The following is a 27,113-nucleotide window of genomic DNA, read 5'->3' on the forward strand; positions in this document are numbered from 1 at the left end:
TATAATAATAATGTTGTTGTTTTTGTTAGTTGCAAAGCCGTGTCTGCACCATTGCGACCCCATGGGCAATGTTCCTCCAGGCCTTCCTGTCTTCTACCATTTTCTGGAGTCCATTTAAGCTCACCTCGTTCTCTGTTGTCCCGTTCTTCTTTTGCCCTCAATCTTTTCTAGCATGAAGCTCTTCTCCAGTGAGTCCTTCCTTCTCATTAGGTGGCAAAGTATTTGAGTTTCATCTTCAGGATCTGGCCTTCTAAAGAGCAGTCAGGATTGATCTCCTCTAGGACTGACTGATTTGATTGCCTTGCAGTCCAAGGGACTCACAGGAGTCTTCTCCAGCACCATAGTTCAAAGGCTTCAATCCTTTGGCGCTCAGCCTTTCTTATGGTCCAGCTTTCACAGCCATACGTTGCAACAGGGAAAACCATAGCCTTGAATATATGCACTTTTGTTGGCAGGGTGATGTCTCTGCTTTTTAGTATGCTGTCTAGATTTGCCATAGCTTTCCTCCCCAGGAGCAAGCGTCTTTTAATTTCTTGGCTGCAGTCCCCATCTGTGGTGATCTTGGAGCCCAGGAAAATAAAATCTGTCACTACCTCCATTTCTTCCCCATCTATTTGCCAGGAATTGAGATAATAATCATACTGAGTATCAAATGAACACAACACAGTTTAAGTGTCTGTCATTAATTGAGCTACTATATTGTGCTGGCAATAGCACATGTGCTTGAGAACTTAAACTTTATTAGATTTGGTCACAAACTTTGGAATGTATGTCTTAAATCCCGATAATCTTACCTGCATAAAATCTATGATTGAAGTGACATTGTAGAAATTAATTAACCTAATAAGAGCCAGAATGTGGCAGCCTTGTACTCTTGGAGGAAGTCTCATTGTAAAGTGAGAATAGAATTGCCAGATTTATTACAAAGTATGATCCAGGCAAAGAGATCCCTAGGTTCACATGGGGAAAGTGATCAGAAAGCCAGAAGTATTTATCATGCTCTTATCACAACTCCTACCATCAAACTCCTACCCTCAAAACGACACTATAGGAGCATTGCACACCAGAACAACTAGACACAAGAACAGTTTTTTTCTCGAAGGCCATCACTCTGCTAAATAAATAATTCCCTCAACAATATCAAACTATTTACTAAATCTACACTACTGTTAATCTTCTCATCGTTTTCCTCACCAATCTCTTTCCACTTATGACTGTATGACTATAACTTTTTGTTGCTATCACTAAGGGTTAAATTGCAACCTATGACCATCATGTTGGAAGGGGTTTTCCCTGCCGCCTTGAAAGAGGCGGTGGTGAGACCCCTCCTCAAGAAGCCCTCCCTGGACCCAGCTATTTTGGGCAATTATCGTCCAGTCTCCAACCTTCGCTTTGTTGCGAAGGTTGTAGAGAGTGCCGTGGCGCGACAGCTACCCCAATACCTGGATGAAGCCGTCTATCTAGACCCGTTCCAGTCCGGCTTCCGACCCGGATACAGCACGGAGACAGCTTTGGTCGCATTGGTGGATGATCTCTGGAGGGCCAGGGATAGGGGTTATTCCTCTGCCCTGGTCCTATTAGACCTCTCAGCGGCTTTTGATACCATCGACCATGGTATCTTGCTGCGCCGGTTGGGGGGATTGGGAGTGGGAGGCACTGTGTACCGGTGGTTCTCCTCCTATCTCTCCGACCGGTCGCAGACGGTGTTGACAGGGGGGCTGAGGTCGACCGCGAGGTGCCTCACTTGTGGGGTGCCACAGGGGTCGATTCTCTCGCCCCTTCTGTTCAACATCTACATGAAGCCGTTGGGTGAGATCATCAGTGGCTTCGGGGTGAGATACCAGCAGTACGCTGATGACACCCAGCTGTACTTTTCCACCCCGGGCCACCCCAATGAAGCTGTTGAAGTGCTGTCCCGGTGTTTGGAAGCCGTACAGGTCTGGATGGGGAGAAACAGGCTCAAGCTTAATCCCTCCAAGACGGAGTGGCTGTGGATGCCGGCATCCCGATTCAGTCAGCTGCAGCCGCAGCTGACTGTTGGAGGCGAATTACTGGCCCCAAAGGATAGGGTGCGCAACTTAGGTGTCCTCCTGGATGAACGGCTGTCGTTTGAAGATCATTTGACGGCCGTCTCCAGGAGGGCCTTCCACCAGGTTCGCCTGGTTCGGCAGTTGCTCCCCTTCCTTGAGCGGGATGCCTTGTGCACAGTCACTCATGCGCACGTTACCTCTCGCTTGGATTATTGTAATGCTCTCTACATGGGGCTCCCCTTGAGGTGCATTCGGAGGCTTCAGCTAGTCCAGAATGCAGCTGCGCGGGTGATTGAGGGAGCTAGGCGTAGCTCCCATGTAACACCGGTCCTACGCAGGCTGCACTGGCTACCTGTGGCCTTTCGAGTGCACTTTAAGGTTCTGGTTACGACCTTTAAAGCGCTCCATGGCTTAGGGCCTGGGTACTTACGAGACCGCCTGCTGTTACCACATGCCTCCCACCGACCCGTACGCTCTCACAGAGAGGGACTTCTCAGGGTGCCATCCGCCAAACAATGTCGGCTGGCGGCCCCCAGGGGAAGGTCCTTCTCTGTGGGGGCTCCCACACTCTGGAACGAGCTTCCCCCGGGTTTACGCCAAATTCCTGACCTTCGGACCTTTCGTCGCGAACTGAAGACACATCTGTTTATTCGCGCGGGCCTGGCTTGAATTTTATCAATTTTAAATTTTTTATTAATAATTTTAAATGGGGTTTTAGTCTATTATATATTTTAACTTCTTAGGCTAACTATAAAATAAGTTTCTTAATCGTATTTTAAATTTTTATTAATAATTTTAAATGGGGTTTTAGTCTATTATATATTTTAACTTCTTAGGCTAACTATAAAATAAGTTTCTTAATCGTATTTTAAATTTTTATTAATAATTTTAAATGGGGTTTTAGTCTATTATATATTTTAACTTCTTAGGCTAACTATAAAATAAGTTTCTTAATCGTATTTTAAATTTTTTATTAATAATTTTAAATGGGGTTTTAGTCTATTATATATTTTAACTTCTTAGGCTAACTATAAAATAAGTTTCTTAATCGTATTTTAAATTGTACATTGTATTACCTGTTTTATTTTGCCTGTACACCGCCCTGAGTCCTTCGGGAAAAGGGCGGTATAAAAATCAAATAAATAAATAAATAAATAAATAAAATTTGTGTTGTAAATGTTGTACCTTTGATGAAGGTATTTTTTTTCTTTTTCTTTTTCTTTTTCTTTTTCTTTTCTTTTATGTACACTGAGAGCATATGCACCAAAACAAATTCCTTGTGTGTCTAATCACACTTGTCAAATAAATTCTATTCTATTTCTTTGACTTTTTCTGAGTCATCAGGGAGATGTTTTTGCATGCTCTCAACAACTAGAAGACGTTAGAATGAATCTAAAACATTATGCCCGGCTCAAGGTCCTCTTCTGAAGAAGGATTCAAAATCAAGGCCACCTTGACTGAACACTGTGTCTCCTATACTTCAAAGCTTCTTGTGCTTTTGGAAATGGAAAGTCGCTTGTTCAGATCATTAATACAACGTGCAATCACCTGAAACACCTACCAGCAGGCTGTCACACAAAACGTAACTGTGTTGCCATGGCTTGCCTTTGTTGCTTTCCATCCACATAGATCAATCTAATTAAATGTTCTGTAAACTTGTACCCTGGCTAATTATCAGCTTTTGCAGGTGCTCATTCAGCACCTGAAAAAGCTTCGTTCATATTGAACACTGACATAGGGAGGTTATGAAGGGTGAAAATGCATCATTTCTTTAATATTCAAGATTTAACACGGATGGAAATAAGTAAGCAAAATCTAGTAATGCCGTGCTATTTCCAACTGCTGGACCACAAGTGTCCATCCACAGCATGTTCCTGTTCTGTCTCCTTCTCCACTTCGGATTAACGAGCTGGCCTTCAGTCAGTGGATTCACGGCTCTTATCAGTCCTGGCAGAGAAATCGCAGCTGCCTGCCAAAGTTCAAACAAATGACTCACGTAGCAAGACTTTCAGCTCTTTTTGAAATGGTTCAGCTAAACTTTTGCTTCCCATGGAGTGAGAGCAGTCCCAAAGCTCCTTATATATCCTGTGGGGTGGGGCTCCTGCCCCACCCTTCCCTTTGATGATGCCGCCTCTCTAATCTTCTCAATCCAAGCTTGATTATTATTATTGTCAGCTGGGTCTGAAGGCGTAGTCTGAGGAAGGGAGGAATCAGGGGATGATGGGCTCAGTATGTCCTCCGACTGGCCTGGTTCTGGCTCCTGGAGCCGGACCAAAGGAATCGGTGCTCCCGAGGTAAGCCTTACTGGCCCTTCCCCCTCACTCTCGGAGTCACTTTCGGGCATGGGGCCAGGTTTGGGGGCTGGAGTCACAACAGTTCCCAGTTAGCTCTTGTGTTATAGTTTACATTCATGGGAAGGTGAATTAAAATAAGAAAGTCAACACATTTCAAAATTATGAAAGAATGATTCTGTCCCAGGTGCTGGGTGTTTCTCTTGTCTCCTAAATTCTGATCTCTGTATCAGAAACTTTACAATCTTGCAGCTACTAAGGGTAAGTTGAATATGTGTCTGTCGTCGCTGAAGAAGCTTCTTGGATGAGAAGCAAAGCGTCTTCAAAGAAAAACCAGAAAGTCCAGTTGCCTCTTGAAAAAGCACCTGTGGAACTCCAGTGTTGGAATAGCCACAACCCAGGGGTGGTATCCACTTACTTTCCCTACCGGTTTGCAAATGTGAGCGCACACGCATGCGTCCACACATGCGCCCAGCCACGCATGAACCTGGGCTTCTGCACATACGCTTTGCTGGTGTGCCTGCCTTCCATGCATGCACCCGGCCTCAAAAACGTGCCTAAATACGATGGCATAGAGCTGGGAAGGAGAGGTGGGCCCCCTAGTGATTTCCGCTACCGGTTCGGATGAACCAGTCTGAACCAGCTGAATACCACCTCTGCCACAACCTCTAGAGGCAAGTTGTTCCACTGATTAATTGTTCCAACTGTCAGGAAATTCATCCTAGTTCTAGGATGGATCTCTCCTAACAAACATAGAATCGTTATGCCTCTCTCTTTGCCCTGTGCTGAGAGCATAAAAAAACTTTGTAAAGATGTCAGCCTTCCCAAGTGGACCACATAGGCAACATAACCGGATGAGCTTACCTTATAATGTAGACTTGCCTTATTGTAAGGCTATATTGAAAAAATCTTGCAGGTCTAAAAGTGCAAATCTTCCGCTGTCTCCTTTACAGCATGTGAAACTAGGGAAGGTGTCGTGTCCCACTCCTCCTCTGATGGCCGGGTCTGGGAAGTCTGTATCAAGTGTGGCCACGAAGCCTCTGCAGCTTTGCCAAATTCCTGTCAGAGTTCTCAGGGCAGGCAGGAATCGAAGGTGTGACTTCAGCAACCAGATGAGACTTTGCCTGACTCAAGGAATGCCAAAAAGCAGATCCTTTATATAGGCCATGGGATGTGGCTCCATGACTCAGCACTTATCCAGGCCTGCCCCTCCCTTCCTTTTGCTGACGTCGCCTCTCCATTCTCCGGAAGTGGAGATCTGTCCACGTTTTGTCCTCCTGCTCAGCTGCTGGCAATTCTAGCTCGTGGCTGGCTTCTTGCTCACACGCTGTAGGAGGGAGGTTTGTTTGCTCATTCTGTCCGGGCATGGTGCCAGGGCTGGGGGTTGGAGGCATGCCAGGCCATTCTTCTTCACTATCAGTCTCTGGCTCAGATAGCAGGAGATGGGAAGGGCCCGGCTGAGGAGAGGAGGGCGGGCGAGGAACAACAGAAGGTCTCTTCTGAGACTCTTTCTCCACCCATTATGCAGCTGCCCGCTATGCCCTCTTTTATCTGACCATTTTCTAGGCAGAATCTCTTCACCCTATCTCTCACATATCATTAGAAGAGGTTCACTGTGTGTGCATTCTGCGCACGTGCAGTGCGTTTCAAAACAGCTCTAAAACTTACCTTCTACTGCAAGCTCAGTGAGTAAAACTGCTGAGGCATGGCAATCTGCTCTGCCGCGCCTATCAGTTGGGCTTCAAACAAAGGAAATATAGGTCGGTATAGCGCAGGGGCAGGCGGGTGGGCCCAGCTGATCGTCAGAGCGAACTGGTTCTCTCTCAGCTGATCATCGGAGCTACTGGTTTGCCCGAACCAGTCCGAACCGGCTGAATCCCACCCCTTATAAGCTCTTCTAACATGTTTCTTTAAAGGAAAGAGTATGAGGGAGCTGTGGAGAAATTGGTACAGAAAGGACAAGAATTTAGAATATTCCAAATATATGTGGGTTTTGTATTAATCACTCCAACTAGGAAGAAAGTATGACATGACCGTAATAAGTCTAACTATAGCAACATTCTTAAAGCCTTTTCATAGGAATTCTCTAGAGAAGCATTAAATCGCTTAATCCACTCACAATCACTTGAATAGGAGCCAGCAGTGTGCTGCAGCAGCCAAAAAAGCCAACAAAATCCTAGATTGCATTAACAGAGGGATAGAATGAAGATCACATGAAGTATTAGTATTGCTTTATAAAGCCTTAGTAAGACCACACTTAGAATATGGCATCTAGTTTTGGTCACCATATTATAAAACAGTTAGAACAATTAATCAGTGGAACGACTTGCCTGCAGAAGTTGTGAATGTTCCAACACTGGAAATTTTTAAGAAAATGTTGAATAACCATCTGTCTGAAATGGTGTAGGGTTTCCTGCCTGGGCAGGGGGTTGGACTAGAAGGCCTCCAAGGTCCCTTCCAACTCTGTTATTGTTATTGTTAAAAAAAAGATATAGAGATTCTAGAAAGCGTTTAGAAAAGAGCAACGAAGATGATTAGAAGGCTAGAGGCAAAAACATCTGAAGAACGGTTGCAGGAATTAGGTTTGTCTAGTCTAGTAGAAAAAATCTTGACTAAAAAAACTAGACTTGATAGCAGTCTTCCAATATTTGAGTGGCTGCCACAAAGAAGAGAGGATCAACCTATTTTTCCAAAGCACCAGAAGGCAGAACAAGAAGCAATTGATGGAAAATAATCAAGGAGAGAAGCAACTTAAAACTAAGGAGAAATTTCCTAACAGAACAATTAACCAGTGGAACAGTTTGTCTTCAGAACTTGTGGGTGTTCCATCACTGGAGGCTTTTAAGAAGAGATGGGACAACCACTTGTGTGGAATGGTACGTGGTCTCCTGCTTTTCGAGGGGGTTGAACCAGAAAACCTCCAAGATCCCTTCCTCTTATTCTTATTCTTATTCTGTTAAATGCCAGCCACAAAATTCCAGATATCATACACAATTCTCCTAAGCTATGGCCCAGATGAATTGAAATTTCAAAATGGTGGGGGGATATTTATGTGAGCAGCTAGCCAGCATATAATGGGTAGCTTCTGTTAAAAAGGAGCAAAACATTGAATTACACAGAAAATGGAGAGGAAATCAATCTAATTTAGAAAATAGCAGTCATTATTCAATACTCCCTGGTAATTTTGAAGCAGCCGTGTAATAATATTACTTTGGCAAAATGAGTTTCTGAACAAAAATTTAGCTTGGCTTAAAAGCTGCCCAGTGATAGTTTTCCAATTAATGCATTTCACAGGGCTTAGTTATGGGTCGAATTTCATGTTGGTACATTAGAGGAGAAAGAGAAGCAGGATATATCCGAATACTATTATGAAAAAGGTGCTTTAGCTAAAATCAGACACTACTTAATGCATTTAATACTTAGCAGTCCTACCAAAGGTGTCTGGTGTACGTGCAAAATTTGCCAGAGGGCAGGCATGGGTGATCCATGTCCCACTTGATGAATTTGATATAAAAGTGATAGTTCTTCAATAAAGATGCAACACCCACCATTTTGCAGATTCTGTCCCTCCTCCAAGGATGGCCCTGAATTTTACACACATATTTTTTTATACATATTTTGTAATGGTTTTGGCCAAAGAACTTACGTAGGGGATATGAGACAAACTTGATTTAATCTTTTGTGCTGAATGAAGCAACCTGAGATGGCTGTGTGTAATTCACAGATGAGAGCCATTTAAAACCAGGAATTTTTGTTTAAAATTGAATTGTTTGAATTGATTCACCCAACACTGCTAAATCCAATATTATCGTTTTGGATGGTCTGTTTCTTGTAAATTTTGGTCAATGTTTAACAATGGAGGAAAAAAGGTGAATAGCTGGAGGGGACTTACTTCTTTTGAGGTGAACAAAATGAGAGGAAAATGGCACAAGGAATGAATGGGGATTGATTATATAGGAGAGGGGATGAGGTGGGATGTAGCCATGCCTTCTACTGACTGCTGACTGCCAGCAAGTTGGCAGTTCAGTTCCCACTGGCTCAAGGTTGACTCAGCCTTCCATCCTTCTGAGGTTGGTAAAATGAGGACCCAGATAGTTGGGGGCAATAGGCTGACTCTGTAAACCACTTAGAGAGGGCTGTAAATCAATGTGAAGCGGTAGAGTAAGTCTAAGTGCTATAGGTATTGTTATCTGAATTTTGATCACATGAACATGGAGATCAGTGGTGGGTTTCAAAAATTTTTACTACCGGTTCGGTGGGTATGGCTTGGTTGGTGTGGCTTGGTGGGTGTGGCAGGGGAAAGATACTATAAAATCTCTATTCCCACCCCACTCCAGGGGAAGGACACTGTAAAATCTCTATTCCCTCCCCAATCCAGGAGGAGGTTACTGCAAAATCCCCATTTCCTCCTGATCAGCTGGGACTTGGGAAGCAGAAAATAGATGGGGGTGGGGCCAGTCAGAATTTTTACTAACGGTTCTCCGAACTACTTAAAAGTTCTGCTACGAGTTCTCCAGAACTGGTCAGAACCTGCTGAAACCTACCTCTGATAGAGATGCTGCAATGGTCATAAGTGTGAAAAAAGGTCTTGTCACTTTTTTCAATGCCGTTGTAACTTAGAATGGTCACTAAATGAACTGTTGGAAGTCGAGGACTACCTGTACTCATTTTTGTCAAAACACTGGCCAAGAAAGATGAAGTTATTCCAGTAACCAGGATGCTTGCGACTGCCTCTTTGACAATGATTACCGAACACAAGGGTCCACAACCTGTGGGTCACAGCCCACTACTAGGCTGCGGCCTATTGGCCATCGGGCCATGTGAGTGTCAACTTGCAAAGCATCTCTGGCCTACTCTCAAGTTGCCATAGGCAGGGGGGGATGGGAAATTGGCGAAACTGCACAGCAGTAAAAAAACAGAGGCACATTCCACACTTATCTCCCAGGGATACCTGCAGCAGTCGAAGGGGAGTGACCTCTATAACCCGCAAAATTGCTCCGTTGGCGAATATGATTGATGACACACCCTGGGGGGAGGGAGGGAAACAGGGTCATAATTGGAGAGTAAATTACATAGGGTCAGAGCTGGCTTCACTTGGGAATGTGCCGACATGAAGCTCCTAATAAATACCTGGATTTCTTTTGAAGCTTCTCATGATTTAATTAGGGCATACTTTCGGAACCCTGACAGTGAGTAGCTGGACACCCCACTCGTGCAGGGACTCATGGTGCCACTCATCCCTGCCCTCCTCCCACAAAACTATCCCCTATTTTTTCCCCTTCCCCCATTTCGGGCCGCCAACGCAGAAAGGTTGGGGAACTCTGACTGAAAGGGCACACAGAAAGGAAGAATATCAGAAATTTTGCAACATATGGACTAGAACAGAAGTCCCCAACCTCCAGGTTTCACAGCAGGTGAGCGAAACTGCACATGCAGGGGATCTAAGTTACATGTTCCTCTTCTCCCCCGCCCTGCCCCCGGTCTGTGGAAAAATTGTCTTCCAGTCCCTAATGCCAAAAAGGTTGGGGATCACTGGACTAAAAGATCTCCAAGGTCCTTTCCAGTCCATGATTTTATCCCTTTCTATGTTTGCATACATTTTATCCCTTTCTATGAGCCGCAGTGGCACAGTGGTTAGAGTGCAGTACTGCAGGCTACTTCTGCTGATCACTGGCTGCCTGTAATTTGGCAGTTCGAATCTCACCAGGCTCAAGGTTGACTCAGCCTTCCATCCTTCCGAGATGGGTAAAATGAGGGCCCAGATTGTTGGGGGCAAGAGGCTGATTTTGTAAACCACTTAGAGAGGGCTGTGAAGCACTGTGAAGCAGTATATAAGTCTAAGTGCTATTGCTATTGCAGTTCCTTAATCAGGGCCATTATAAACTGGTGTGTAAACTGTGTATCCAGGGGTGGGCTGCTGCCGGTTGTAACAACTGGTTCACCCGGAACCGAAAATGTGAGCGTGTGCGCAGCATTGAAAAACCAACGATTATATAGGACGTGATAGCCCCAGGGCGGGTGGGCAGGGCCAGCCCTGGTCAGAACTACCAATTCGCCCTAACCGGTCTGAACCAACAGCAGCCCACCACTGTGTGTATCACACAAGTGTGCTGCATGGGGGCAGGGGAACAATAGTTGTAATTTAAAAACAAAACAAAACAGGAGTACAGTATCAATAGCAGAAGATTGGAATTTTGCACACACAAGCTCAGAGAGTTGTGACAGAAGTTACATCTGCAACCTAGCAGGCCTTCGTATATATACAATAATTTTTAAAAGCCTGTTTGGGAGGACACTACATGGAATTCTGCAGAACGGTGCCTTACATGTCAGCAACAGTCTTGGTATTAATGGAAATTGTATAGTATATTTTGCCAAGGTCATGCTATCCTTATTGTGGGCTCACCATAAGCCATGCTGTATTTCATCAATTTTCAAATAAGCCACAGCGGCTTAGTTCATGCATGCCATACTATGCCATAAACCACGATTGACAGCCTACAGTGTCTACCAAAATCCAGTAAATTAGAATATGTGTACTCCATGTAGAGGGAGGGGAAATGGTTTTTCTTTTATGTTGTATCTCCCTCTGGTGATGCAATTCCTCTTTTTCAAGGATGTGTAAACAGCTATCAGACTCGTATAATATCCGAGAGCAGAGGAATCCTCGCTACTGAACCATGATTCTGTCTCAGCTTTTCATTCCAGGAAGTTCTTCTTTTAAAAATTAAAGAACACATATGATTCAATGTACTTAAATCCTGCCCTCAGGATGGCCATTAAATTCAGTATAACAGTAATTCCCTGCCATGAATAAATAAACTTCCAGTTTATGATAATTTCTACCGTCTTATTTTACAAGAGCACCATCTAGTGGGTTTAGAGGGAGCCAACATATTTTCCACCAAGGCTTTAGCTATTTGCCTTACTGGAAAAAAAGGTGGATTGATTGATTAATTGATTAGTTGATTGATTGATTGGTTGGTTGGTTTTTCCTGGGGTCACCTGATTTAGCGACACTAATTAGAAATTTTCACGCTAGAAAATTAACTGACTTTCCAATCTCAAAAATAAAGTGATATCAGAAGAATTTAGGACTTAGTTTGGAACCTTTTGGAAATACACTACAGAGGTCTAGACTACTCCACTGTAAGCAAAAAAGTCAGTTAGAAAAAGATAGCAGTAAGCCACCTCTGAACTGTTGTTCTAACTCTGTATGGACGTGAAAAGTTTCATGAAATCATTGTGTCTCTTAATTCAACCTGATGGGAACTTTAGTCCTTGACTTATGATCAGTCACTCACCATCCATTTGAAGTCACTAAGGATTCCCCCCCAAAAGGTACTTACAACCTGGATCCTTGAGTGGCTCAGACTGCTAAGACAGTCTGTTATTAACAGCAGCTGCTTGCAATTACTGCAGGTTCAAGCCCCACCAGGCCCAAGATTGACTCAGCCTTCCATCCTTTATAAGGTAGGTAAAATGAGGACCCAGATTGTTGGGGGCAATAAGTTGACTTTGTATATAATATGCAAATGGATGAAGACTATTGCTTGACATAGTGTAAGCCGCCCTGAGTCTTCGGAGAAGGGCGGGATATAAATGCAAATAAAAAATATTAAAAAAAACCTGAATTCAAAGTTCTGGTAGTCACTGGCACCCTCAGCTCCCCACCCCGATCATATGACTGCATTCTGGGCACTCGGAAGCTGGCCTGAATTTATGACTATTTGCAGTGTCCTGCTCAGATGACCACAGTTGACAAGGCTTTTGCTAAAACATTTCAGCAAAAATGGCCTAAACAATGGGTTCACTTCATGACCATGATGTTTTAGAACCAAAAAAAAAGCCGTAAGATCAAGTTGGTCACGTTCCTGACCCACGTTACGACCAACACACTTTAAAACCGCAAGAGGCAGGCTCCATTATGGTCATAAGTCGAAGAATACATGCCAGTTGCTAAGGGCTGGAAATTTCATCGTTGGACCACAGGGATGCGTAAGTGCGCAAACAGTCATAATTCAATTAGCGTCATTGTAACTTCGAATAGTCACTAAACAAACTGTTGTAAGTTGAGGACTAGCTGTACATAAGTTTTCTGAATAGGTAATATGATTTGCTTTAGAACAGGGGTGTCAGACTCAAGGCCTGCGGGCCAAATCCAGCCCGTGGGGTGCTTAGATCTGGCCCGTGGGGCCACCCTGGAAACAGCGAAGGACCAGTCCACAGTGCCTCCACCACTGAAAATGGAGCTTGTGAGGGATGCATGCGGCCCTCCCGAGCTCCATTTTCACTGGCAGAGGATTGCAGGAGGCCGTCGCAGCCGAAAACAGAGCTCAGGAGCTTGCTTTTGCTGTCAGAGTGCTCAGACCACCACAAGTGCCCCCAACACGAGTGACGTCAAACTGGCAGTGCCCACCCTCCCCACATCCACCCAGCCCCCACCCCTCCCAAGGTCAAACACAACCCTGATGCGGCCCTCAATGAAATCGAGTTTGACACACACCCCCAGCTTTAGCAGCATCCAAAGAGGTCCCAAATGGATACGAGATGTTCCAAGATCTAATCTTATGTTTACAACTGGATATTTTCTGTTCCATTCCTGCAGGAATACAGATGTCCACACAGTGGCCTCACTGTTGAAACTCTACCTCAGGGAGTTGCCGGAGCCGGTTATCCCATATTCCAAATATGAAGAGTTTCTCTCCTGTGCCAAAATGCTCAGCAAAGAAAAGGAAACGGTAAGTCTCTTAGTTTGGATTTATGTTCGTACCTAAATCCAGGGGTGAAATCCAGCAAATTCCAACAGGTTCCGAAGAAACGGTAGCGGAAATTTTGAGTAGTTTGGAGAACCGGCAAATATCACCTCTGGCTGGCCCCAGAATGAGGTGGGAATGGAGATTTTGCAATATCCTTTCCACAGGAATGGGGAGGGAATGAGGATTTTGCAGTATCCTTCCCCTGCCACGCCCACAGAACTGGTAGGGAAAAATTTTGAATTTCACCCCTGCCCAAATCCCCTTATCTTATCTAGGGATTTCTACCTGAATGTGGTTCCTAATTATTTTCATGGGTGCTGGATATTTCTCCAATTTCACTTTTTTTTTTTTTTTACATATTCACACAGGGGCTGAATGAATTAGTGAAGCAGGTGAAGAATTTGCCGCTTGTCAACTTTAATCTACTCAAGTACATTTGCAGGTAAATCACTCTGAACCAAAAAAAAAAAAAAACAACCATACTATGGCTGCGCCCAATATATCAGCCCAATTGCTTTCAGCACTTTCATTAGGATAATTGCAGACTGGTTGATTATTGTTTTATTTTATTTGTCTCTGAATCCTTATTACAAGTATGAGAGGCTATAGGGAGACTACAATCTCTGAGCATTGGCTAGAAATGTTGAACCCTCCAGTGCCACCACATCAGGATATACTACATCGATAAAATCTAGCGATTCCATCCACTTCTCTTTTGTATTTAGCAAGATGTAGTAATTTCCCAGATTATGATTATCTGGACTGCAATGCTGTGATGTTTAGTCTAATGGTCTTCAGACAGGTGTCAGGGTTCCAAGGAACACCCCCAATGAAATAAAGCTCTGAGGCTTGAGGTTCCTCAAAGTTCCAATTTATTAGAGATGTCATGTTGGCACAGCTGGGAAAACCCAAAACTGAAAGCTTCTAGGTTTTCCACACCCAGTTGACGGTTCACAGCCCTGCCCCACACCCACAAGTTCATCACATTGTCCAATCAACTCTTCACACTCACTTGGATACAATCCAATTTCCCCAGCTAAAATATGTGGCAATTAAGAAGCAAAAAGAAAATTTCCTTCCAAAACTGACAGTAGGTTTGATTGTGGTTACCATTATCCTCTACAAGAGGGGTGTCAAACTCAAAGCCGTGGTAGCTCAGGCTGTAAAGAAGCCTGTTATTAGAACACAGCAGCCTGCAATTACTGCAGGTTCAAGCCCGGCCCAAGGTTGACTCAGCCTTCCATCCTTTATAAGGTAGGTAAAATGAGGACCCAGATTGTTGTGGGGGGCAATAAGTTGACTTTGTAAATATACAAATAGAATGAGACTATTGCCTTATACACTGTAAGCTGCCCTGAGTCTTCGGAGAAGGGCGGGATATAAATGTAAATAAATTTTTTTTAAAAAGCCCAGGGGGGCAGATTTGACCCTCAGGGTGCTTAGATCTGGCCCGTGGGGCTGCCCTTGAAACAGCGAAGGACTGGCCCGTGGTGCCTCTGCCAGCAAAAATGGAGCTCGGGAGGACGGCATGGGCTCTCTCGCATGGGGCTAGGAAAACAAATTCAAAACAAAACAAAAGGAAAAATGCATTTGAGCATGCAAGAAGGGACAGGAAAGGAGAAAGGGAAAGAAGAAAGACGAAGAAAAAGAAGGCAAGATGGGAAGAGAGCATGGAAGGAAAAAGAAGGAAAGAGGGGAAGAAAGAAGAAAGGATAATGAAGTGGGAAGGAAGGAAGGAAGGAAGGAAGGAAGGAAGGAAGGAAGGAAGGAAGGAAGGAAGGAAGGAAGGAAGGAAGGAAGGAAGGAGATTATAATGAGAGGGAGGGAGAGTCTGAGGGAAGTCCTGCCTTAGCACTTGGCCACCACAGGTGCCCCGACACAAGTGATGTCAAGCTGGCAACGCCTACCCTGGCCACACGCATCCCGACCCCCCGAGGTTGCACACAACCCTGATGCGTCCCTCAATGAAATCGAGTTTGACACCCCTGCTCTGCAACAAAGCCTTCTTGCCAAAAATGATGGAAGTTATGATCCAGTCCCTCCCGAAAGCAGCATGGTTTGCCCTAGCTAGAAGGGAATCACGACAAACCCCCAAAACTGTTATTGGACGAACATGTGGTTGGAACTTTGGAAAACCATTTTTGTGCCAGTATAATAACATTTGCATTGGTTCTTTTACATGCCATGGGCTCTCTGCTTTTGGAAGGGAGGGGTGTATAAAAACGAGGGCAATCATTTTTGAGGGAGATGTGCAGTTCAGAAATGGAGGTGAATAATTAATTAAATAAAGACATATAAGGATTTATAAGATTGGTAATAATGCTTTGTCCTTAGATTTATAACGGAAACTTAGTCAAGAAGTATGTTCCATTGATTTCAGTGAGATGCATTAGATGGGAATTAGACTAAGATATAGACCTGGGTTCATGTATTGTGCTAAATGATGATTTTCTGAATAAGCCATAATGATCTGGGATCATGCAACATAGTAAATCATGCTGTATAAGCTTCAGTGGTTTGATTCATACAACTTGCTAAGCCAAAACCGAAGCAAAATCGTTTAATGCTTGGTATGATCTCTTATTATAGCAAACTCACTGGAATCAATCGAGGCAATATTTAAGTCCTAAGGGTTTTAATAAATCCGTTTTATGTCTGGATGCATCTGGATTCAATACCATATGAACAAATATAGAGAAAACATGAATAGGAGGGCAAGAATGTAGGTAGAAGTGGGTGAAGAACAGTAGTTATTCTTGGAGTCTAGCCAAAACTTTCTGATGCTCTTCTAGTTTTTATTTTTGTTTCCTTTTGTCTTTATATTTCATTTCTTTTCTTTTCTTCCAAATTCAAGCAAGGAAATTTTCTGTGGACTAAAGTAGACAAAATATAATCAATTGCACCAATGCGTGTTTCAAAGATAACAGCAAATGAGAACCAGATCAATCCTTGGAGAATAAGTTTTTTTTAAATCTTCTGTTCTGTCCTCCAGGAATTATCTGTCTTTCTCCATTTCTCCACCAAAGATATTCTCTGTGTCTTTTCTCCACTTCTAATATAAAAGCAGCTCCAGACAATAGGAGAGGTAGACCAAGAGAATTTATGTATGCGATTCCTAATTCTATTTAGCGTGATCTATCTCATGAGAATAAGGACGCGGTGGCTCAGTGGCTAAGATGCTGAGCTTGTTGATTAGAAGGTCGGCAGTTCAGCAGTTCAAATCCCTAGTGCCATGTAACAGGGTGAGCTCCCGTTACTCATCCCAGCTTCTGCCAACCTAGCAGTTCGAAAGCACGTAAAAAATGCAAGTAGAAAAATAGGGACCACCTTTGGTGGGAAGGTAACAGCGTTCTGTGCGCCTTTGGTGTTTAGTCATGCCAGCCACATGACCACGGAGACGTCTTCGGACAGAGCTGGCTTTTTGGCTTAGAAACGGAGATGAGCACCGCCCCCTAGAGTCGGGAACGACTAGCACGTATGTGCGGGGTAACCTTTACCTTTAAGTTATCTAATGAGATTCTGTCATCATATGTGACTGAATCCTGGACTTTGACTCTCCTCCTGCCCTACCTACTCCTGGTTCTTTGAATGTCTGAATAGATTCCTGGATGAAGTTCAGTCCTATTCTGGAGTCAACAAAATGAGTGTGCAAAATCTGGCGACCGTGTTTGGCCCCAACATCCTCCGTCCCAAAGTAGAAGATCCTCTGACAATCATGGAAGGTAAGTAGATGAGGATAAAAACGATAATTCAAATTGTCCAAATTCCATGAAGTGTTTTGAAAGATTAAGATACAGCATGGGTAGAAGATTCTTTTCTCATGCTTACTTAAATGCATAGAAATTACCTGAAACAAACACTGGAAAATGATGTTTTTGCTAGGTGGCAGGGCAAAATTGTAAAATTCTCCTACCCACTATAGGTAGTCCTCAACTTACAACAATTCATTTAGTGACTGTTCACAGTTACAACAGCACTGGAAAAAGTGACTTATGACCGTTTTTCACAGTTACGACCTTTCCAGCATCCCTATGATCATGTGATCAAAATTCACACGCTTGGTAACTGGTTCATATTTATGATGATTGCGGTGTCCCGGGGTCACGTGATCCCCCTTTTGCGACCTTCTGACAAGCAAAGTAAATGGGGAAGCCAGATTCGCTTAACGACCGGGTTACTAACTTATGAACTGCAGTGATTCACTTAACAACGGTGGCAAGAAAGGTCGTAAAATGGGGAAAAACTCACTTTTTTTTTGTTTACATTTATATCCCGCCCTTCTCCGAAGACTCAGGGCGGCTTACAGTGTGTAAGGCAATAGTCTCATTCTATTTGTATATTTACAAAGTCAACTTATTGCCCCCCCAACAATCTGGGTCCTCATTTTACCTACCTTATAAAGGATGGAAGGCTGAGTCAACCTTGGGCCTGGTGGGGCTAGAACCTGCAGTAATTGCAGGCAGCTGTGTTTTAATAACAGGCTTCTTACAGCCTGAGCCACACCTTAACACACGTCTCACTTAACAACAGAAATTTTGGGCTCAATTGTGATCATAGGTCGAGGACTGCCTGTACTGAACTTGAAGGATCCATCCCGCGCACTGAAAAACAGCTACATATCACAAAATAGATCTAATTTCAGCATTTGAGCTTCTACAGACAAGAAAGATTTAAAGGCAATAATCCATACATTTCCAATTTCTGAGCTGGTCTAAATGCTGTAGAGATTGAAATAAACATAATGAACTCCAGATATAATAACGGGTAATTATTGGAACAGCTCAGAGGTGGGTTTCAGCAGGTTCTGACCAGTTCTGGAGAACCGGTAGCGGAAATTTTAAGTAGTTCAGAGAACTGGTAATAAAAATTCTGACTGGCCCCTCCCCCATCTCTTCTCTGCCTCCCAAGTCCCAGCTGATTGGGAGGAAATGGGGATTTTACAGTAACTTTCCCCTGGATTAGGGAGGGAATGGTGATTTTACAGTATCCTTCCCCTGCCATGCCCACCAAGCAATGCCCACAGGTAGTAAAAATTTTTGAAACCCACTACTGGAACAGCCACTCCACATCATTTATAAAACATTGTTAAAAACAGCATGAAGAATTATTCTTCCGGGGGGGGGCACCTTATATGTCATTGTGCGGTAACGTAATGCAGAGTTCCGCAACTTTTCCATTTTTGCGAAGCGGCGTGGGAAGAGAACAGTGGGAATAATTCTGCACAAGGGGCAGGCAAGCTTGCACAAAAAGAGTGTGCATGCATTCAATCACTGTTCGCACAAATGGAGCATGCACGCACATACTCACCCATTGCTCACATACCACTTCCATGGCCCGGTTCAGAATGGCTCAAGGCCCGGGAGCGGGCTGCAGCTTGGGGATTGCGGACCCCTTATGTCATGGTGTCTGAGAATGACCTTGGGAGATAGGAAGCAAAAGCACGGAGTCGCCAACTGGTGTGTAAAAGATATCTCAGCCCATAGAAGGAAGACGGTTGTGGAAAATATGTTAGAAGGGACCTGTTGTGGCCCACCAGTGGCCAGCAGAGCTAGCAGCCGATTCGGGCAGTGAGGAGGTTGGGGAGGAACATGGGCCAGTCCTGGAGTCTGGGGAAGGCTCTGATGAGGGTTCTGCATTGGAGGCAGAGAGGCGGCCAGGGCCATATGATAGGTATCAGCTGCCTTCGGAGTCAGATATCAGTGAGGCAGACGAACAGCTGGAGCATGTTCCCAGTGTGCGCCAGACAAAGGGAACAGCTAAGGAACAAAGGTCGACTTGGGAGTAAGGCCACAGATGGACGATGAAGAGCCCTTCCCATAGGGAATAAAAGAGGAACGAAAGGAGAGGGGTGTTTGCAGGAGACAATTAATTCATTTCTGCATTTTGCCAGGTATTGAGGTATCTGAAAGATATTGGCCTAGTCACTCTCCAAGCCTGATAAAGTTCAGTAATTGTGAACTATCTTGAAAGACTGTGGGAGAGGAAAGACTTTGCTGGAAAGGAATTCACTGTAAATTTATCAGGACGAGGACTCAGCTTTGTGCTGCTGGGGAAGCCTAGGTCAGAACAGGGCCCTCCCTAGTTTTCTAGAATGTAAAATGAAAGGAATGGAGAAATATCTCAAGGGTACTGTTTCAAAAGGCAACTGAACTTTTTCTTGAAGATGTTTGGCTCGTCATCCAAGAAGCGTCTCGTCGGTTCCGATGAGAAGTGAAACATCCTCAAGGAAGACCATAGAAAGTCCAGTTGCCTTTTGAAGAAGCATCTTTGAGACAACCTGAATGACTGAGAATCTCCATAGATGAGCGGAAAAATACTTTCAGTCTTACAAGATTCTGTTAAGATAGAATTAGTAATTCTGGTTGGGCTCTTGTCTGGACTACTTCATAAGGTAGTTCACATAGAAATAGAATGGAATAGGAATAGGAATAGGAATAGGAATAGGAATAGGAATAGGAATAGAATAGAATAGAATAGAATAGAATAGAATAGAATAGAATAGAATAGAATAGAATAGAATAGAATAGAATAGAATAGAATTCTTTATTGGCCAAGTGTGATTGGACACACAAGGAATTTGTCTTCGGTGCATATGCTCTCAGTGTACATAAAAGAAAAGATACGTTTATCAAGAATCATAAGGTACAACACTTAATGATAGTCATAGGGTACAAATAAGCAATCAGGAAACAATCAATATCAATATAAATCATAAGGATACAAGCAACAAAGTTACAGTCATACAGTCATAAGTCTCTCATATTCTCATTTGAGTGTTACTTAAATAATCCAGACAGTGATTATATATAACAACAAAAGCAACTAAAATAATCCCTTCTTCTCCCATTTCTTTACAATTATGGAATTCAATTCCTTACAATGAAAGCCAGATTCTAAGGATAACAGGAGGGATAAAATTATTGTCCTTCTGGCTTTGCCGTCTCTCTTACTGCTACATATCTCTTTCCAGCTCAAGGGATCTATGATTCCAGCTGGACATCATTGGAAAAATACTAGATCTGGGTTGGCAGAATGCAGGTCTGCATATCCTGCACATTGTTAGTAATTTAGAATACTGGGGGAAATGTTTTACATTTCAGTGGTTGACAATATCAATATTAACAAGCTTGTCCATTGCTTTATGCTGCTGGGATGATAAATAAATAAACATAAATATAAATACACAAGGGACTTGGAAGAATTGTGAACTCAATTGAGTTCTAGTAGACTCCCTAAATTGGTAGTCTTAGAATTAATTCTAAATATGTATGTAAGAACCGGTGCATGAAAATTAATTTTAAAGTGGAACCAATGCCAGAGGGACGTGGTAGTCTCTGCTTTGCTAGATGACTTCAACCAGACACATTTGAGAGGAGTGTAAATTCCTGCACTGAGAACATGGTTGAATCTAGTGATCTAAACAATCCTGTCAAACTCTGTGCTTCTATTCCAACTTTAACTGATCTCTGGATTCTAGTTAAAAACCGGAATCCTTCCTTCTACACCTAAAGACTCCCCAGCTCTCAATTAGATAAGTCTCTAACATTCCTGTCACAATATTAAAGTCTAATTATGAAAGTTAAAACACTTCAATTGCTTCCAAAGATCCAGATCTAAGTTTTCATCTTAGATGCATTTTAGCAACAGCACTTAGACTTATATACCGCTTCACAGTGCTTTACAGCCCTCTCTAAGTGGTTTACAGAGTCAGCCTCTTGCCCTCAACAATCTGGGTCCTCATTTTACCAACCTTGGAAAGATGGAAGGCTGAATCAACCTTGAGCCTGTTTGCCAGTTTGAGATTCAAACTGCCAAATTGCAGGCAGTTGGCAGTCAGCACAAATACCCTGCAATACTGCATTCTAACCACTGTGCCACCGTGGCTCTTTTGAACCCATTAAAGTAGCAAGAAAAAAAAATGGGCATATCTATCTTGTGCCTGCAGATGTTCAGATTGTCCAGGTGTTACCCCCAATTAATACAATTGAGCGTGTTCAGAAATATTTTACAAGAAGAGTCCTCCACTCCTCTGATCGCAACAAAATACCTTATGCCACCAGACTTGAAATCCTGGATTTAGAAAATTTAGAAATATGCCGCCTTCGGCATGACCTGACATTAACTCATAAAATCATCTGCTACAATGTCTTTCCTGTCGAAGACTACTTCAGCTTCAACCACAACAATACATGAGCATACAATAGATTCAAACTTAAAGTGAACCACTCCAATCTTGATTGTAGAAAATATGACTTCAGTAACAGAGTTGTTAATGCCTGGAATGCACTACCTGACTCCATAGCCTCATCCCAAAATCCCCAAAACTTTAACCTAAGACTGTCTACTGTTGACCTCACCCCATTCCTAAGAGGTCTGTTAGGGGTGTGCATAAGAGCACCAGCGTGACTACCGTTGCTGTCCTAATGTTCCCTTTGGTTGTATTCATTTTGTGTGGTTATTTCATGCTTATACTTATATATATTGTTGTGTTTGACAAAATAAATAAATAAATAAAAAATAAATAAATAAATCTGAGCAGGCAGATGACTCTGCAATTCACGTGAGAAAGAAGAGTTTAATCAGCAACTTACAAACTTTCCATTTTCCATTGGCCTGATCCGCATTTGATTTTTTTTTTTTTAAAGAAGGACATCCATCTTGGTAGCTCAATCTAGCTGGTGAATTTTGAAGCTCAGTTGTCTTTACAGCTTCCCAAGGGTAATTTCCACTAAAAGAAGCAAAGATCACATCCTAGTAGTTGTGCCCAGATGGATCCTGTTAATTTATCCTGGCATTTGGTGTAGGTAAGCAGTCTGGTTGTGGTGGCTTTTTGGAAAGTGGGACATTAATCAACTGCTCCACTTAGTAGGACAGGCTGTATAGTGAACTGGACCCTCATTTTACTAAAACAGCTAAGATATGTGGTTTTCCTGACCAGCCGCTGCTCCGCCATGATTACCTGGATATATCATTCTGAACTAGGCTGTTGTGACCTGTCAGCAGCCGACCCCTCCAGCTGCCCGTTTTCCTGGCAGAACATTACAGGCACCCCTGACACGAGTAATGTTGAGCTGGCCACGCCCAATCTGCCATGCCCACCCTGGTCCCCTGAGATCAAACACAACCCTGATGCACCCCTCAATGAAATCGAGTTTGACACCCCTGGCTTATACTATAAAAAAAACATTTTGAAAATATGCTCAAAATGGCCACTCAAAGAACACCGCCCTAATTTTATTTTGAGAAATATGGAAGAAGGTGAGAAGGATTGTGAAGTGGTAGTTGCCATGTTCCACATGAAAGCTCCATAAATTAAAGAAAAGGAGTCGTGCTGCTTGGTTTCCAGGAGCGTCTGAAGAAAGCAGGCTGGCGATTCATTACCTGCATCTCGAATGACAGCCCCTCCTGACTTCCTAGAATTCACTTTGATTTATAATACCGGCAGCAACGTAGTCGCTACTCGAAGATTGGGATGCACTCTAGAGGCTGCTCAAGGTTTCATTCCGGAGTGTTTATCTATATTGATATTAAATTAATTTTACAGGTCTTGTCATTATAATATGCTGTTAACAGTCAGCAAAACTAAATTTGTAGCAATGGGAGGCAGGGAGTTTCATCCTCTTCTTTCCGAAGGTTTCTGAGGTGGACCTCCTCTAGGGCAGGTGACCCTCCAGCCATCTGGAAGTGAACTTCAAAAAACTCTAATTAGACCATTCGTCTCTCTGCTCCATGTGGCTTTGCTCCCACCGTGTTCTCCCGGAGTTCCTCGAGGGTTTCTTTGGTTACTTGTTTTGTTCTGATGTGAAAAATGAATCTTTCGCATACTGCGCAATGCATAGAGGGTCACGTTGTATGGGCTAAACAGGGAGGCGAGAAGAATAGAGTTTGTCCTGCGTAATATGGACTTCAGTCTGCTGCGTTGTCTTACAACCCTTCAGAATTCTAAACCGGTATGGCTAATTTCAATGACGATTCTGAGGATTTTAGTCCAACCATCAGGCATTAATATTGGTGCATAGTTAGAATAAATGTGGCATTAATAAAATGGAAACATAGGAGAGACAGAGACAGAGACAGAGAGATGGGGAGGGAGAAGGAGGGAAAGAGACAAGAAGAAGAAGAGAGAGGAAGAGAGAGAGAAAGAGGGAGGGGGAGAGAGAAGAAGAGAAGGAAAGAGGGAGGGAGAGGGAGGGAGGGAGAAAGAGAAAAAGAAGAGAGAGAGAAAGAGATAAGGAAAGAGAGGAAGAGAAAGAAAGAGAAGAAGAGAGAGGAAGAGCGCGAGAAAGAGGGAGGAGAGAGACAGAGAGACAGAGATGGGGAGGAGAAGGAGGAAGAGAGAAGAAGAGAGTAAGAGAGAAAGAGAGAGAGAGAAAGAAAGAGAAGAGAAAGAGAAGAAGAGAAAGAAAGAGAGAGAGGTAGAGAGAAAGAGAAAGAAAGAGAGGGGGAGGGAGAGAGAGAGAGAGAGAGAGAGAGAGTAGAAATCACAGATGGCTTGTCCTCATAGCTACATAGTTCTATAGAAGTTTAGAAGATGTCCAGGTGAGCACCAACCTGGATTGGACTGGACTTCATTTTCATCCTGAATTTGGACCTGTTTTGATTTTGTTCCTGGAGGAACAGGCTGTGCCGGCTTTGCTTTTCTTGCTAGCAGTGCTTACCACATCGGCCATGCTTGCCACATCTGTGGGCCTGGTGGTGATTGTTGAGGCCACCACACTTCTACATGTTTCGTGCTCTGGCATCTCTCCCATTGTGAACATTTTTCTTTGGTGGGGGTTTGTCGGCAGCTGTGTTGGGGGGAATGACAGAGGGGATCAGAGAACCTCCTGCAGGTGCGTATAAACTGTAGACATTGATTTTTATTTTGCAAATTATGGAATCAGAGATGAGAACGAGAGCAGAAGGGACTCAAGTCCAGCTGTTTTGAAGTTCTATAGATCATCTTTTTATCTAGTCTGTAGTAGCATATCCTGCATCAAGATTCATGCTGTTTTTTCCCCACTTAATGTAACTAATTTATAGGCAAGTGAAGTATGTCAACAATATTTAGTTCTTGTCGCTTTTTCTTCAATGCCCTCAGCATACAGCGTTGGCTTCGTCTCCAGATAAAGCAAAAAGAAGTGGGCCAGCCCTTAAAAATTTATCCATCTATCCTACCTTTTAAAGTAATTTAATAAAATCTATTTAAAGAGATAATGGCTGTCTCGATTCAACTTCACACTCACTGCTTCCTACCCAATTACAGGAAAACATTCGCTGGGAGAGTAAGACAGACTGTCAAACTTCATTTACCACTGGAAATCATGGGACTTTTTAATGGAGTTATTTTGGTATACAATCAGATGCTGATCATTTCTTTTCCTAGGTTGCTCTCTTCTTAAAGTGGGATGGATGGATGGATGGAGAGGGAGGGAAGGAGGGAAGGGAGGGAGGGAGAGGGGGAGAAGAGAGAGAGAACCTACGGTATTTTGCACAAAGATTATTTTATGTGATATAAACATCATCATGTCAGGGTTCCAAGTAACACCCCCAACGAAAGAAAACTCCAAGGCTTGAGGTTCCTCAAAGTTCCTTTTTATTGAAGATGTCATATTGGCACATCTTGGAAAACCCAAATCTGAAAGTTTCTAGGTCTTCCCCACCCTGCCCACCACCCACATGTCCATCACATGGTCCAATCATCCACCATCGAAATTGGAGACACCTCCCAGTCATCCGACTCCAGGTGCCAGGGCAAAGCGTCCTTGAATCTCTGAGAAAGGAATGTTATTTTGACTACATACATATCACCCATATGCTATACAATCCCTCCTCCCATTTTACGACAGAAGAATATGTGGCAGGCCTGAAGACCCAAATGGAAAAGACGGCTTCCAGGTCTGACACATCAGTGCTTTCATGAATGACGTAAAATATACATATCCCAGGATAATGTTGCAAGATCCAATCTGAGTCAGTTATTGTGATCAGAGGTTTAATTTTCTGAGCTTTCAGACTCATGTTGGAGCCCCTCCTCAGAGAATTCCTCTCTCACTCAACATCCTGATGAGGGAGAGAAGTTCCCTGAGGATGGGCTTCAGTATGAGTCCGAAAACTTGGAAGACTAAACCTCTGGCCTTGGTGACCAACACAGATTGGATCTTGCATCATTGGTGCTTTGCTCATGACAAACAAGGATTGCCAGAACTTTCTAGATGAGAAAGACTCCTTTTTTTCCCCCCATTGGAAAATAAACCCATTACAAAACATTGAATCTCATGCAAAGATTATCAGAGTTTGTTGCAGAAATCACTTCCAGAAAGCACACACAGATAATTGATTCAGCAGGATTCATTAACTTCTTTATATACATAATAACACATGAATAAATGTACAATACCAACAGCAGATTCTTCCAACGTGGTAGCAGTTACAAGCAAAACACAAGCAGAGAGATTGTAAGCAAGTGCTTAGTTTCAGTTCAGCAGACAAACTCAAAGCTTAATACAGACAAAGAGAACCTCCTCTATACAGGGCAGGTTGACCTAAGCCTAAGCCATGCCCAGGTTCCAAGCTGTTTCAGCTCCCAAACAGCCCTCATTGGCTGACATAGTTGCTATGCCTATACATTGGCTGACTGTTCTATTCCATGCCTATCCCAGTTCATGAATATTCTGACAAAGATAACCTTGGATGCAAAGTATATGCAAATGTAGCATTTCTTTTTCAAAAGTTATGGCATGCTGAACCTGGTTTTGCTTGTGTTATTTTCTATTAGGTACTGTGGTGGTCCAGCAATTAATGTCCATGATGATAAGCGAACATGAGCTGTTGTTTCCCAAAGATGCAGAGTCTCAAAGCGGACAGGAGGTTTGCAATAACAACAACGAGGTCCAAAAGAAAGTGATCATTGGTCAGCTCCAGAACAGAGAGAATAATAATACCAAGGAGTCATCCCCTGTCCGGCGATGTTCATGGGACAAACCTGAGTCTCCTCAAAGAACCATGGTGGACAATGGATCTCCTACAGCTCAGCCCGGAAGCAAATCAAACAGTCCAAGGAACAGCATTCACAAACTGGACATGACCAGGAGTCCACCCCTTACGGTGAAAAAAAACCCGGCATTTAATAAAGGTAGCGGCATAGTCACCAACGGGTCCTTCAGCAGTTCTGTGGAGAGCCAGGAGAAAACATCGCCATCTCTACCCAACGGTACCTTGCAGACCAGAAGAACATCTTCTCTGAAAGGGCCAGTAACCAAAATGGGCACGCACAGCATGCCGAACGGAGGGGTACGAATGGGTATCTCCAGCACCGATGCCCACAGCAACTCTTTGAACAGCCGTTGCCAGAGCTGGATGCCTAATGGGTATGTGACCTTGAGAGACAACAAGCAAAAGGAGCCTATGAGTGACTCAGGCCAGCACAACAGACTTTCCACTTACGACAATGTGCACCAACAGTTCTCAGCAGTGAATACCGAAGATAAGCAGAGCGTGGACAGTGCGACTTGGTCCACGTCCTCATGCGAAATATCCCTCCCCGAACATTCCAACTCCTGCCGCTCATCCACCACCACGTGTCCTGAGCAAGACTTTTACGGGAGCAATTTTGAAGACCCGGTTTTAGACGAGCCCCAACCAGACAATCTCCTGAACCCGGCCGAGTGTGAGAGCAAAGTTGATCGGAGAAGCGTGGGGGGCCGAAGCAGCAGAGCTACGAGCAGCAGTGACAACAGTGAAACATTTGTGAACAACACAGGCAATCACAGTGCTTTGCACAGCCTGGTTTCCAGCTTAAAGCAGGAAATGACGAAACAAAAGCTGGAGTACGAAACAAGGATAAAAAGGTAAGATTTCAGCGGAAGAAATTTCTGAAGCCAAAGGTTAGGCTGGTTGGGGATTTCTGGCATACAGTAGTTTCTGGGTTTCTGGCGTATAGCAGTTTAGGGAAGACTGGTTTACAAGGAAGTGCTGGAAGTACAGCAATCCCTGTCTGTAGTTTCATATTTAAAGGGAAAGGAATTGTTCACTGGGTTAGATTCCAACTTCAA

At 43.5% G+C, this 27,113-nt stretch overlaps 1 protein-coding gene across 7 annotated transcripts in view; it reads left to right on the forward strand.

Annotated features, from left to right (window-relative positions):
• Positions 1-27,113, forward strand: part of ARHGAP24 (Rho GTPase activating protein 24) — a 527,216-nt gene that overhangs the window by 492,339 nt on the left and 7,764 nt on the right. For all 7 annotated transcript variants that reach the window (XM_058192081.1, XM_058192079.1, XM_058192078.1 and 4 more), the window contains 4 exons: positions 12,930-13,062; positions 13,449-13,522; positions 16,681-16,802; positions 25,838-26,909. In XM_058192081.1, the coding sequence (XP_058048064.1) occupies positions 12,930-13,062; positions 13,449-13,522; positions 16,681-16,802; positions 25,838-26,909 (1,401 nt within the window). The remainder of the gene's footprint in view (positions 1-12,929; positions 13,063-13,448; positions 13,523-16,680; positions 16,803-25,837; positions 26,910-27,113) is intronic.

The sequence above is a fragment of the Ahaetulla prasina genome, chromosome 8, assembly GCF_028640845.1.
Source record: "Ahaetulla prasina isolate Xishuangbanna chromosome 8, ASM2864084v1, whole genome shotgun sequence".
Taxonomy (NCBI): Eukaryota; Metazoa; Chordata; class Lepidosauria; order Squamata; family Colubridae; genus Ahaetulla; species Ahaetulla prasina.